We start from the raw sequence: 14,193 nt of genomic DNA, 5'->3' as shown, positions 1-14,193 counted from the left end.
AAAGATTTTTGAACATTTATAACATTTATGCATAGAATTTAATGTATATATATATATATATATATATATATATATATATATATATATATATATATATATATATATATATATATATATATATATATATATATAAAATTGTATTTGTTTTTGTATTCAATTTGTATTTTAAAAAACTAAACAAAAAAACTCTATATACTAAAAGGTCATTGTTGCGTAGAATTAATTAAAATGAGAAATAAATTTGGCTTAATAAACCTTTATCAGTCAGAAAGCAAAAAAAAAATTAGTCCACTTAATATTTTAATTCTCTCTTAATTTTTCTATTGTATTTATTTATTCCACGTCTGATGGTTTTATATACAGGAAACATGCACTTATTTCTCCATTATTACTATTATTTACATTTCGTGATCAATGCAAGAGGTATCAGAGCTGACGTGTCATCAAAACTATTGATGTGACAAAAGGTTTACAAATAAATCAAATGATTATAAATGATATATTATAAAAGAACAGCAGGAAATCAAACAAAACTGTCTTTATCTATGGTGGAAATACAAACACACTGGTGTAATAACCACCAATGAAGCAAAGCCAGTATTGGAAACATTTTCAGCTGTAAATACAGACGAAATATTAAAAAAACTTCACCACCGACTTCTAAAACACAATGAAATAATTATTTCCCGCTGCTGATTTTGACTCGAGTGAGATTAAAATGCATCTCGCTACTCTGTACAGTTTAAAACATTTCAGTGTAGTTTGGAAATCCTTATACGAGTCTTCAAATGCCTTTAAATAGTTCCTTACAGAAGTAAACAAGTAAAACAGACATGAAATGTTCCAAATTAATACATTTCATATGAGTTTTTCCTGTTTTATGTTGTCATAGTTGTCCTTTGGGGTCTGCTTTTCTTTGCAAACATGCGTCTTTTGCCTCATTGCAAGCATGCGCAATCCAGTATTATTGGAGGTAAACCATTTAAAAATCACAACATCTTTCTTTGTGTTTAACAGAAACTTAAACCGGTTTGAAAGAAGAGCAGGGAGAGTGAACGATGACAGAATTTTCAGGTGAACTATCCTTTTAAATATGCACAGCTTCATGATCAACCAATGCACCGAACGCTGGAAAGAGTCTGCGATGATTCAGAATTTTCATTGTCACTCATTATTTTGAGGAAAGCTCAGTGTTACTACTGCCTCTTCTACTGGCATTAACCCTTGTGTATTGTTCAGATTGACTCCCCTTTGGTTATGTTGTGGGCTGTTTTTACCCAATTGACTTCCATTATCATATGTTTTGATTGCAAAGCCATGCCAGCATATAATCATGCATTCTTGATTGTTGTCCCTGTTAGGAGGAGGTGAAATGTGTACATTTTACTGTTGATTATCAGTTGGCACCATTAACCGTTGCAAAAAAAAAAGGGTTTCTGGCTGGTCGTTGATCTGCAACAGTAAAAATGTCTCTCTTCCCAACAGGAAACCACCATGAAGAATACATGATTATTTGCTGTCATTACTTTTGTAGTCAAAAGTGTCATACTATTGGAAGTCAATGGGGCAAAAACAGCCCCCAACATAACCAAAGGGGAGTCAATATGTGTACTGAGAGTACATTTTCCAATTCTCAAAGCATTTTCCCAAAATATGTGTCCAAATGAGATTTGTAACCAAAAATCCTTCCATTTGTCGAGGAAAGCCATGGCCAAATCATCACTCAAAATCAAACAAGAGTGGATGAAAACATCCCCGACAGCACACAAGGGTCAAACACGCACAGTTTCATGATCAACCGATGCACTGAACTGACTCTATGTTGATTCTGGAGCCGGCTGTTCTTTCACATGTTTATTCTGGTGCGTCTGGAATCCTCCTAAATACGCAAACCTCTCTCCGCAGATGGAGCAGTGGTACGGTTTCTCTCCGGTATGAACTCTTTCGTGGATCTTCAGCACGTCCGATCGTGCGAACATCTTGTCGCAGTGTGAACACTTAAAAGGTCTTTCTCCAGTGTGAATCCTCTTGTGCTTCAGTAGATTGGTGTGTTGGCGGAACCTCTTCCCGCAGACGCTGCACTGGTACGGCCGTTCTCCAGTATGGACTCTCTGGTGGACCCTGAAGTGCGCCGGATCTGAAAAACTCTTCCCGCAGTGGAAACACAAATACGGCTTTTCTCCCGAATGCATTCGCTCGTGGCGCTTCAAGTGCGCGATCTGCCGGAAACGCTTGTCGCATTGTAGACACTGATGCATTTTTTCTGAATGTATTTTCTGGTGTGAAATTAAACAAATGGGTTGCTTGAAGGTTTTTCCGCACTCGCTGCACTGATACGGCCGCTCGCTGGCGTGCGATCGCATGTGCGTTTTAAAATGCGAGCCGTCTCTGAAGGTCTTGACGCAGTGAGGGCATTTATACGGCCTTTCGCCGGTGTGGATTCTCTTGTGGACCATCATGGACTGTTTGGTGCTGAAGTGCTTGTCGCATTCGCTGCAGTGGAACGGCTTTTCTTTGGTGTGTGTTTTCATGTGTGTTTTCAGATTGCCGGAGGAGAAGGAAACCTTCCCGCATAGCTCGCAGTGAAACTCCTTCTTCACCATGTGCACTTTTGAGTGAACTTGGCGCTCTTTTAAGGTGGGAAAGCTGACGTCGCATCTCTTGCAGAAGAAAACCTTCTGCCCGGAGTGCTTTTGCTCGTGTTTCAATAGATTTGCGAGCTTGCTGAATGTTTTTCTGCAGTGTTTGCAGGAGAAAATGGTCTTCGGCTTCTGTTTTGAGGTCGATGCGGTTTCTTCATCAGATGAATCTTTGTTTTCATCTGAAGGGATACAAAAAATGTCATTTTAATGTGCGTGTCGCTGGAGTTAAACAAGGCAAGGCAAGGCAAGTTTATTTATATAGCACATTTCATACACAGTGGCAATTCAAACTGCTATACATAAACAGGAATAAAAGAAACAAGTATAAGAGAAATAAAAACAAATAATAGAAATGGTAAAAATAAAAATAAAATAAAAGCTGATAAAATGTGTTATAAAAGAATTAAAAATAAGAGAAAAACATAGTAGTTCGATCTGTAAACAGAAAAACATGAATGCAGCTACATTCGAATTCTTGTCCAGAGCTGAATAACAATAACAACATCAACTCTATTATTATTTTTAGTATTATTTAGCTTTTTTTTTTTCACCATTGCAAAATTTACATCATCAAAAAATTCACATTTTTTACGTTTTGTCTTGAAGTAAAAACATTTTACAAAACTACAATTTAAAACCTCAGTTAAAACTCAAAGAAAGCACTGCAGTTTAATGATGATCCAAATGCAGTACACAAGCTTATAAACAGCAGTGATATCCTGTTTACTTTTGTTTACCACTGTAAACAGCTCTGGGCCCCATTTCATAAAGTGAACACTCAAGAGTGTTAACCCTGAAATGAGAGAAACTCTGGGTTTTCCGTTTCAGAATGGCAGGTTTGTCAAACTGGAGAAAGCAGGGTAAGTCAAGCCTGTTTCTGAAAGAGAGCTAACTTTAACTCAGAGTCAGTTACTGTGGTCACTTACTCTGTGATCCTAACCTGGTCAGGAACAGGTTTATTCTCTAAACTCTGAGTTTCTGTCGGTCTTCTCCCCTTTTTTAAAGACGAATCGGTATTTCTTGCTTTAGTCATTCATTGGCTACATTTCAGTCACACAAAGAACAAAGTTATGAGAATGGCTTGTCCTTTTTTGGGAAAATTACAATTAGATTCAATACCATGGTTAAGTTTTACCCTTGATATTACTGCAAAAAATTATTATTTAGCTCAAAGGGGTGGTCCAGAATGTAATTTTAAGGCTTGGCTGTGTTTATAAGATGCAAATCAATGTGTTCATGTTTTACTTGAAGGAAATCATGTTATTTTTTCATAAATCTCACTTTGATTATATACAGCTACTCAGCTAACATGAAAACCACTGACATATTTCCTAGTTCTTCTGAAAGGCCCGCCCTCAAGTGACTCTGATTGGTCATCTGTCATAATGTGCTGTGATTCGCGGATCGGCTCCACGTCATGCCCTAAACAGTCTGTATACCTCATGCTCCCTCTCTAAAATTAAATCTGACAAGTGTCTGTAACAAGTGAAAATGGGGTGCGGCTCCTTTAAGAGACATCGCTATTGCGTGTGTCTATGTGTGTGCGTGAAAGTGTAAACTTACAGTAGATGTGTGCAACATGTGCGCTGGACTTTCTTTTTCTCTGATGCTCAGATTAAGTTATTTTCTGTAATATATCTCGACACTGCAGACAGAAGAATAAAGCACAAGATGTGGGATGAGACCTGTGTGAGCCTTGATTTATATTTCTGCTGCAACATTAGTTAGCTCTCTTGTATTTTTTTTTCACATATATCCGGAATATGCAGGTGTAAGTAATATGAATCATCCACATATCTTTTGCCACTTCATTATCTGAGATGTAAAACGCATGAAAAAACTGCCTAAGGAGAAACAATGCAAAGTCGCGCACACACATAGAGAAAGGCTGCACGCACCGGTGAAGTGTGTGTGTTCACAGCAGTTTGACTGATAAATATGAATTTGTAGCTAAATCGTTTGCGGTGCAGCTACATTACACATTAACTAAAGTTTGGACCACCCCTTTAAATTCACTGACCTCTGACAGGGGCATGTACTGTAACTAGATTAATGGGATTATTACTCGTTCTAAAAACTATGTTTTAATTCTGCTTACATTCTAAATGTCATATCAACCTCTTTCACTTGATCAATATTAAAGGCGGACACACACAAGTGCACTTTTACATCTATTAAAAACTCAATTTTAAACTGATCAACGTGTGTAAAAGTAGGAAGCTTAAATTAAACATTTCCACTGAACATTGAGTTCAGGTTATCTGCATTCTTGTATTGTCTAATTCGTTGTAGAAACTATGCAGTAGCCTATTTTAATGCAATTACATCTGAATTAACTTCAAAATTACAGCCAATTCCCCAATTTTTCAAGTGAAAAGTCTATAAACGTCACACACTACATTACTTATTTTTTATTATACTTAAATATTTTAAATGTAAACTCAAGCATTAACTTAAGCAGCTATGTTTTCCCACGCTAACCGTCTCTGTTTCACTGATGCAGTGGTGTTGCTTTTTTAAATATATGGTCATATTTGCTATAACTCTGCATGAGCACATCAAGTTCAGCTGGAGAAAGAAATGCTCTTAAAAAATCTCTTTTTTTAAAGATTGGTTTTAAAAGCACTTTACAAATAAACCTGAATTGAGTTTAGCATCTTAACATAGCATCTTAACATATTTGATATTTGCCGTTCATTGTTAAATATGGAAACAGGAGAATAAATGTCAGTAAATAAATAAGAAAAAATAATCAATAAGTAAAAAACAAACCAAAGAAATCAATAAATAAACCAAAGAAATCAATAAATAAACCAAAGAAATCAATAAATAATGTTTAACTTTGCTATTAATTGACATTCCATGTAATGCAGGCATGTCCAAGCTCGGTCCTGGAGGGCCGGTGTCCTGCAAAGTTTAGTTCCAACCCCAATCAGACACACCTGGGCTAGCTAATCAAGCACTTACTAGGCTTTCTAGAAACATCCGTGCAGGTGTGTTGAGGCAAGTTGGAGCTAAAATCTGCCGGACACCGGCCCTCCAGGACCGAGTTTGGACACCCCTGATGTAATGCAACATCACCTCAACACCATTTGTGATTGTGCAAAACCTTTTACAAAAGCAAACACACCTGAAGGAATGAAGTCATCATCATCACAGTGATCATCCTTCTCATCTTCCTCACTCTCTTCATCATAGTCGCTCTGCACTTTCTCTGCAGGGTTTTCTTCCGCCGTCTCTTCTAAACTCCTGCAGTCCTGCTCTTTGGTGGAGCAGGTTTTCTCCGCCGTCTGCTCTTCTCCAGTGTTACCATCAGACTCCGCAGCGGATTTATCCACTGAGTCGTGACTGTCGCACACACTCTGCTGAGAGTCAGTAAAACACAGCAAACCGAGGCTGAGCTCTGAGTGCTGCTCGCGTCTGGACTTCTGTTTGGAATGATCATCTTTGACACTCCAGGTGGAAGCCTGAGAAAGCAAAACATAACAGTTCACCCGGGCTGTGGATTAACTCCTTAAAATTCCATAATATGTTTGCAGATATTTAAGAAATTTGCTAAGTATTTGTGTAACAGGCCAGCTGGTGATGTGCAGTGGAGGCAAACCTCACTCCTCTGAACTCGAAAAGGTGTTTTAGCAACAAACACTAGAGGCCATGGTCTTTAGCCTCCTTGTTAGAGCAACCGACTACCATGCAGAGAATCGCCGGTTCGATCCCAGCTCGGAGCTGGGTGGTGTAGGACCGGCGGGTAACATTTGTTTATCAGAAAAACTTGCTTTGAAAATGTGCGTTCAGTGTTGGAATGTCTTTCTTTGTTTTGGCCTCTATAACCAGCCCACTGCCAGTTTCCCCAATTATATTTCATCACCCTGGGTTGTCTTGGTGGAAAACGCGCCATATTTCAGTCATAAAGGCTTCATCGATAATGAAACATACATAAAATACAGCCATTCCTATAGGCATGGGACGATAACCGTTTTCAAGGTATACTGCGGTTTGGAAAAGTCAAGGGGTGGGCCACAGTGCATTTTTAAGGCTTGGTTGTGTTTATAAGATGCAAAGCAATGTGTGCTCATGCTTCACCTGTAGAAAATCAGGTCATTTTTTCATATATCTTACTTTGATTATATACAGATACTCAGTTTACATGAAAACCACTGTCATATTTCCTAGTTCCTCTGAAAGAACTGCCCTCAGGAGGCTCTGATTGGTCAGCTAACATAATGTGCTGTGATTGGCTCCACATCACCATGTCACGCCCCTACAAGCACGAGCTTTTGCGCTGTGTAAACAGTCCAGTCAGAGCAGCTGTTAGCAGCGTTGGCTGCCTGAATCGGTCAGAAAAATGAAGCGCACACAGCTGAACCTCATGTCTGCTCTCTAAAATAAAATCTGACAAGTGTCTTTAACATATATTCGGAATAAGCACGTGTCAGTAATAGTAAACGTTTTATCTTTTATGAGTTGTTTTTTGAGCTGTAGAATGCAGGGAAAGTGTCCGCATAGAGAGACACTGCAGCGCTGCTGAAGATTGAATGAATGTGAATTTGTAGCTCAATTGTTAGCAGTGCCAAACAGCATTTCCCGTTGTTTACATCCTTGTTTACGTCCTCGCTACAACATGCCGTTAACTCTAGAAACTGTGCCTTTAGTTGATCAATTTTAACAAATAAAAATACTTGCAGGTTGTGGCTCACAATCCACAGCTTCATCGGTTGCAGGAGTTTTGACTGAATCCAGCACTGAACTGGGAGAGATTCCGGTAGCTGTCTTTGTCAAATGCAAGAGCTATACATTTTTTTTCATGTTCACTGGAACATAATTAAAATTAAACTGTAAGCACTTCTATCTTTGTGTCGTGTCCTTTGGAAGCCCAAATACAGAAACAGAAGAAGCTCGGTGAAAATAGCAGCTTTGGACGCCATTTAGCTCTCTCTGCTGTAACATTGGTGAATAAGCGTAACCGGAAACCCCTGTGATCTCACTAGCCCGGATGTATTTTTTGTAGTCACCAAACTTCGTTCGCTGTAGGCTTTGCTAAGCTAACTCTGTAAAAGCCAATGTCTCCCTTTGCATAGAATTTTGAGCGTCTCACATTCAGAGATGCTGTTTATGTTCACTCAGCTACACATTTAACTCAATTACACTTCAATTAACTCAAGTTCACTGACAAGTTTTGCACAGTAAATATGCTCACATATTACAAGTGAGAGATTTCAGAATGTAGGGTGCATTACTTGACTTTAAAATAATTAAAGGCAACACACACTATCTACGATTATTTATTGAACATCAACGTTGAACAACTGAAATTAAAACGCACATTGCCTAAAACACAGCTCTCCGTGCTGCCCACTCTCATCACCAATACCAAAGTTATCAATCACAAAGCTTTTGCTTTGTGTCGTTGTGACGTGTAGTTAAATTCTTTGAGAGGTGAGTGGGTAGGCGAAGGCTGCGCCAGGCCATACATGTGCACTTGCCAGAAGTATAATATCAGAATAATATAAGTATAAATCATAATATATATAAATTAGCCTTTACAAAGTGGGGTCACGTGACTCCACACATTGTAGGGAAAGTAATTGAAAGAATTGACCAGGAAAATTTGATCAATTATAGGTTCTGAATGTCGATTTCGATTACTTTTTGATTAATTGCCCAGCCCTACTGTCAGAATCTTATGCTTTATTCTATTCTATTTTGTCAATGTTTTAAAAGACACTAGATTACAAATATCCTTAAAACTAACATGTAAAAAAAACTTTCATTTAATGTTAATTTCTTTGTGAACTACACATTTAAAAGTCTGACATGAAGATCTGCTCAAACCTCTGGCTGGAGTTTCTCTCCTCTTTCTCTCAGCTTGGCCTCCAGCGACGCCACCTCTTTCTTCAGCTGACAGATTTGACTAATGAAATCCTCAATATCCAGCATGGACAGATCAGTTCCTACTGATTTACAGCAGCTCACGTCCATCTGCACTTCCATGCTCAACATCTGGACACAAACACCACATCATCAGCAAACACACGCTTTTATAGCAGATCGAACAGTTGCACACAAGATGTTTAGGCGTTTAGATCTTCACGTTAACATTTTCAGACTGCAATTGATATATAGCATAACGCTAACATGTGATCAGATTGATTTAAAAATACTATTATTCTGACGCTAGCTTTATTGAACTTATTTAGCATTCGGTAAATATAGCGATACGGCGTGACGAAGCAGCCACATTCGCGACCATCCAAACCAACAAAATTAACCCTATCATAAACAGACACGTCAAATAAATCCAAACAGATGCTAATCTTAATTTAATAGATGTTGTAAACCATTCAAAACACGTACCGGGTGAGTGTTCAAACTGTAAGCTCCTGTGTCGCTCGCTCTGTGGTGGTTTCAGTGTCGGGAGAGGAGCTCCACTGTGCCGCCGTCTGTGCTGGAGCGACATAGCACATTATTAATTTAAAAAAATAAAACATAAAAAATTAGAGAATAAAATCCTTAGGTGTTTATCATTTATCTTGCTTGTAGCTTCAGAAGGATTAACTGATTTTTAACGTGAATTATGCTGTCTAATACTACAGGGCTGATTGAAGGACTGAGGTAAAGCCGTTATTTTCAGTTAAACCGTTAAACGCAGCTAGTTCTGGCAGGTTTTAAGCGCGTTTCATATCACTACGCTGAATGATTTCAGTTATTTAACAGCTACAGCATGCTAATTTTATTAGTCACAATTGTTTATAACATTAATAACATTCCTATATTATGACCATAGCTTAAAGATACTGTAGAGGGTGCTGTGAGGGTTTTCGTCTACCAGACCGCCAAACCACGGAAGGAATCAACACTGGAGCCCTCGATGGTAAACGTGTGTTTTGCTGTAATAACCACTGTTTTATTGCTAATAACACCGATAAACTACTGTAATATGATTAATATTTTAACGTTAGCTACCATGGTATTATTCGGAGCAAAACCAGTTAGTTTTACTAACGATACAAACAGTTGCATTTGTTTTACAGCTCTTAAAAATGTTATTTTTAGTGAGACTAACTTATTTTTTGTCTTGTCTCGTTAATGGTAATACATTATTTCACTTATTTTATACCTAATTTATCATAAATATAATAGTGTTTTTGAAATACACTGTAGTAAAGTGTATGATGCTGTGTTTATATAGTGTTTACAACTCTGTTAATGAATACTCCAGCATACTGTACTTTAATAAATACTGTAGTATACTTTAGTTTTTACTATGGTAAACTGTGGTGTATTGTAGTATGATATCCTAATATACTATATTCATATAACAAGTAATATATATTATAAATGTCAGTAATTTACTTGCTTTCTGTGTAGTTTTTCTCTCATTCTGAGTTTGATGGTTCGATTATGAAAGCGTGTGTTTGCTGATGATGTGGTGTTTGTGTCCAGATGTTGAGCATGGAAGTGCAGATGGACGTGAGCTGCTGTAAATCAGTAGGAACTGATCTGTCCATGCTGGATATTGAGGATTTCATTAGTCAAATCTGTCAGCTGAAGAAAGAGGTGGCGTCGCTGGAGGCCAAGCTGAGAGAAAGAGGAGAGAAACTCCAGCCAGAGGTTTGAGCAGATCTTCATGTCCTGAAGGTGGATTGATGAGCTCTCTGTCAGACGCAGCTGATGTTTCTTGTGTGTTTCAGCGTCAGGATTCGCTGTGCGGCGTCAGTGATCAGAGATCCAGAGACACGCAGGACTCAGAGCTCAGCCTGACTTTACTCTGTTATACTGACGCTCAGGATCATCAGAGCTCTGAGCCAAACACTGGAGAAGAGCAGACCACCCTGAAGATGTGCTCCGTCAGACTGGAGGACTGCAGGAACCTGATCCAGAGCACAGAAAACACTACAGAAGAAGATCAGAGAGAGCAGGAGGAGGATGATGGTGATAATGACGAAGATGGAAAACATGATGATGATGGAAACGATGATGAGGATGATGATAATGCAGAAGATGGAAAAAATGATGATGATGACTTTATTCCTGCAGGTTTGTTTCTTTTATGACCTCTTGTGGTTTTTCATGATTTTTAATTGTCAGCAGAGACTCCGTAAGATCAGGTTTTATTTTTGGTGTTTACTCTTTGCTGTTCCATGATGGTGGCTTAACAAACTCCGGATTACAGAATTAGTTTTGAGTTGTCAAAACCACACCAGTGCAGTCAGGCTTTGTTGGTCTTGGTTTGTGATCTCAGAACATCACCAGAACGTAATCTAAACATAGCCATAAGATGACTTAAACATAACTAGAACATAACCTCAGAATAAACTTGACATCACCAGACGATAACATCAACACAACCTGAACATAACTTAAACAGAAAAGTATCTTCTCCAGAGCAGGTTAGCTGTGCAGAGTGAAGTTCTCAGTATACTTTAAACAAAATCAAAAAATAATCTAAATGACATTTTTAATAAGCACAACTGCATCAGGCCACGTCTGATAAAGTTGTAAACATTGTTCCATTCAGTGTCTGTCCACATCAAATAGAAAGCCTTATGGTGTGCCGTGGTTGCGCTTCTTGCTTGAGAAGGCTGTTTGCTTTATTTGAAACTGTTATTCTCCAGCAGCCGCCATTGTTGTGTTTAGGAGTCTAACAGTATACCAGGGTGTCTGCAGGGTCAATTTTATTAATTTTTTTCTTGTTTTTTTAAAGGAAAATTATTCAGTTCATCAAGGCTACATTTATTAAATGTAAAAAAAAAATTTAATTGTTAAATATTTGTTAAAACTTTAAATAACTGCTTTCTTGTATGTAGTTTCAAATAAAATTATTATTCCAGACATTATTGCTTTTATTACTATTACCATTAATAACAATAATATTAATAATAATAATAACAACAATAATAATTAATATGAGTGATTTCCGAAGGATCATGTGACTCTGAAGACTGGAGTAATGAAGCTGAAAATTTATTGTTAAAATGACTGGAATAAATGATTAAATTAAATTATAAACTACTTTTAAACAGTTTTTTATAGTGCAACATTTCACAATTTGCTGTATTTATGATGAAATAAATGCAGCCTTGGAGAGCAGGAGAAGCTTATTTTAACATCTTTAACAATCATACTGACCCCAAACTTTTGACCAGTTGTGTATAGAATATTTTATAAGCCAAAATGTGCACTTTAACACCCACAGACATCGTCACCAAATATAAATCAGAGAGGTCAGACTTTCTCATACAGAGCCTCATTTCAGTTGTCAGGTTTTTGTAAAAATCTATCTATTGAATTAATCAATCTATTAAAAAACATTGGCTAGAATTCTGCATTATAGGCTTAAATTATAGAGAGACATAGCATATGAACTGAGACTGCATCAGATCATGAAGCACATCAATGTTGATCTTCATTTGAGCTGTCAGTGCAGAAATGAACAAAACAACAGGCCAAATACAACATATTATAAGATTAAAATATGAACAACTGATTAGATGGTAACTTCGGTCAATTTTCCTAATGGATAAACAGCTCTCGGTAATAGTTCAGCATGCTTTCACTTTCGTATTAGACATGGAGCTCACATTTACCGGTGGGAATGACATCTCGCCCTACTCATCATTCTCTCTTCGTGTAGCCGAACATACGGTTATTACACAATCATAATACACTGTGATATAGCCTGGGTCGTTAGTTTGTTGCATTGTTTTGTTTTCTCACTACAATCGATCCACTCAATTGAGTAGAGACCATCTCATTCAGGCAATCTTGGACCGATTGATTTGGCACGGATGTTAGCGTGATTGCTGAATTCACATATGCCAAACGTACCGCGCTAACAGGGGAAACAAGACAGATTCTGAAACAAACGTCTATGTGTGAAAGCACCCTAATATTGTATTTGCACGCAATTGACAGACAATCGCAGCCAAACCTTTGTGACAAGGCAGCACTGGCCCGATCTCGCACGCTGACCCCGGGCCATCGGGTAGTCCTTATTGTCGAGCCCTGTAATAGCATCAATTTTAAAATATAATGGCTAACTTGCTGCCATCAGTACTTGAAGTCGGCCTAATATTGAAACATTCTGTAACTATTCAATGTATCGTCAGTTATTTTATTGAAGTTCTGCTTCTTTCAGATGACAACATTGGATCGTCTGATGAAGAAGCGCCTTTAACTTCAAAAGATGAGCTGAAGGCCAAGAAGAGTTTCTCCTGCACCTCCTGTGGAAAAACATTCGCCTGTCAAAGTTATTTATTGATTCACAAAAAAAAACACTCAGAACCGGAGGTCTTCATCTGCTGGAGATGTTTTAAGACTTTTCCTACATTACAGGAGAAAAAACTTCATGTACAAGAGCATCTGGCAGAAAAGGAGTTTCACTGTGAACAGTGCGGGAAGGACTTTTTATTTTCTAATCAACTAAAAGCTCACATGAAGACACACAGCGGTGAACTGCGTGTCCAGTGCGGCGAATGCAGCAAATCATTCAGCACCAAAGGGAACCTGGAGGCTCATAAGAGAATCCACACGGGCGAGCGGCCGTATAAATGCCCTCACTGCGAGATGAGCTTTAACCACAAACCCCACATGAAGAACCACATCCGCATTCACACCAATGAAAGGCCGTACCAGTGCAGCGAGTGCGGAAAAACCTTTGGAAACATGACCAGTCTAAGGTCACATCTAAAAATACACTCTGAGGAAAAACCTCATCAGTGCAAATACTGCGACAGACGATTCCGGCAGAAATCAGCTTTGACTTCTCATGAGAAGACTCACAGTGGAGAGAAACCGTACCTGTGTGCCGAATGCGGGATGAGGTTTTATTCTCAGGCTCAAATGGTTTATCACCAGAGAATCCACACTGGAGAAAAACCGTACCTGTGCAACATCTGTGGGCGGAGTTTCAATAAACCAGGCATCTTGATAAACCACATGAGGACTCACACTGGAGAAAGACCCTATAAATGTTCACACTGCGACAAGACGTTTGCACGATCTGATGTGCTGAAGACCCACGAGAGGGTTCACACCGGAGAGAAACCGTACCGCTGCTCCATCTGCGAAGAGAGGTTTGCGTATTTAGGAAGTTTTCTGAGCCACCAGAAGAAACATGGAGGAGAACGAGTGGATGCGTAGATCAGCGTATGATGTAGAATTGACGACTGAGTGTTTCTGGCAGCGTTTCTCAATCCTAGTCCTCGCTCTCCACTGCTCTGCATATTTTGATATTTTGGAAAGAAGTTAAAAATGTGCACTGTTAGCTATTGACTTCCATATGTGTTCTTTGTAAGATTATATTGTCATAAGTGTCATAAACGAGTATATGACTGCGTTTATAATCATCTACTACTCTAGTATGTACATGTAAATACAAATTTACTACACAACCATTATAAAAGTGTGTTTTATATAGTATGAATGTGTGTAGTATGAATGGAACTTGGATATTCTACATCTAACATTTTTTTTTATTATTATCACATGAGCTACCAGCGTCAATGGCGTCGCTTCACCCCCGTTCATGAATTCTCTAGTGTTGCATTGT

The 14,193-nt window shown here is 38.3% G+C and overlaps 2 protein-coding genes across 2 annotated transcripts; one reads left to right on the top strand and one right to left on the bottom strand.

Annotated features, from left to right (window-relative positions):
• Positions 1 to 523: 523 nt before the first annotated feature.
• LOC130221985 (zinc finger protein 501) lies at positions 524 to 9,044 on the bottom strand. The gene is made up of 4 exons (XM_056454587.1): positions 8,997 to 9,044; positions 8,475 to 8,642; positions 5,773 to 6,109; positions 524 to 2,821 (listed from the first exon to the last, which is right to left on the bottom strand). The coding sequence occupies exons 2-4, from the start codon at positions 8,640 to 8,642 to the stop codon at positions 1,818 to 1,820; spliced, it is 1,509 nt and encodes a 502-aa protein (XP_056310562.1). The 5' UTR covers positions 8,997 to 9,044; the 3' UTR covers positions 524 to 1,817.
• A 436-nt stretch (positions 9,045 to 9,480) lies between these two features.
• LOC130221953 (zinc finger protein 501-like) lies at positions 9,481 to 14,046 on the top strand. Its single transcript, XM_056454548.1, has 4 exons — positions 9,481 to 9,531; positions 10,086 to 10,253; positions 10,334 to 10,679; positions 12,781 to 14,046. The coding sequence occupies exons 1-4, from the start codon at positions 9,511 to 9,513 to the stop codon at positions 13,782 to 13,784; spliced, it is 1,539 nt and encodes a 512-aa protein (XP_056310523.1). The 5' UTR covers positions 9,481 to 9,510; the 3' UTR covers positions 13,785 to 14,046.
• The last annotated feature ends 147 nt before the right edge of the window (positions 14,047 to 14,193 follow it).

Source organism: Danio aesculapii, chromosome 1, assembly GCF_903798145.1.
Source record: "Danio aesculapii chromosome 1, fDanAes4.1, whole genome shotgun sequence".
NCBI lineage: Eukaryota > Metazoa > Chordata > Actinopteri > Cypriniformes > Danionidae > Danio > Danio aesculapii.
This window is presented reverse-complemented; position numbering and strand designations above follow the sequence as displayed.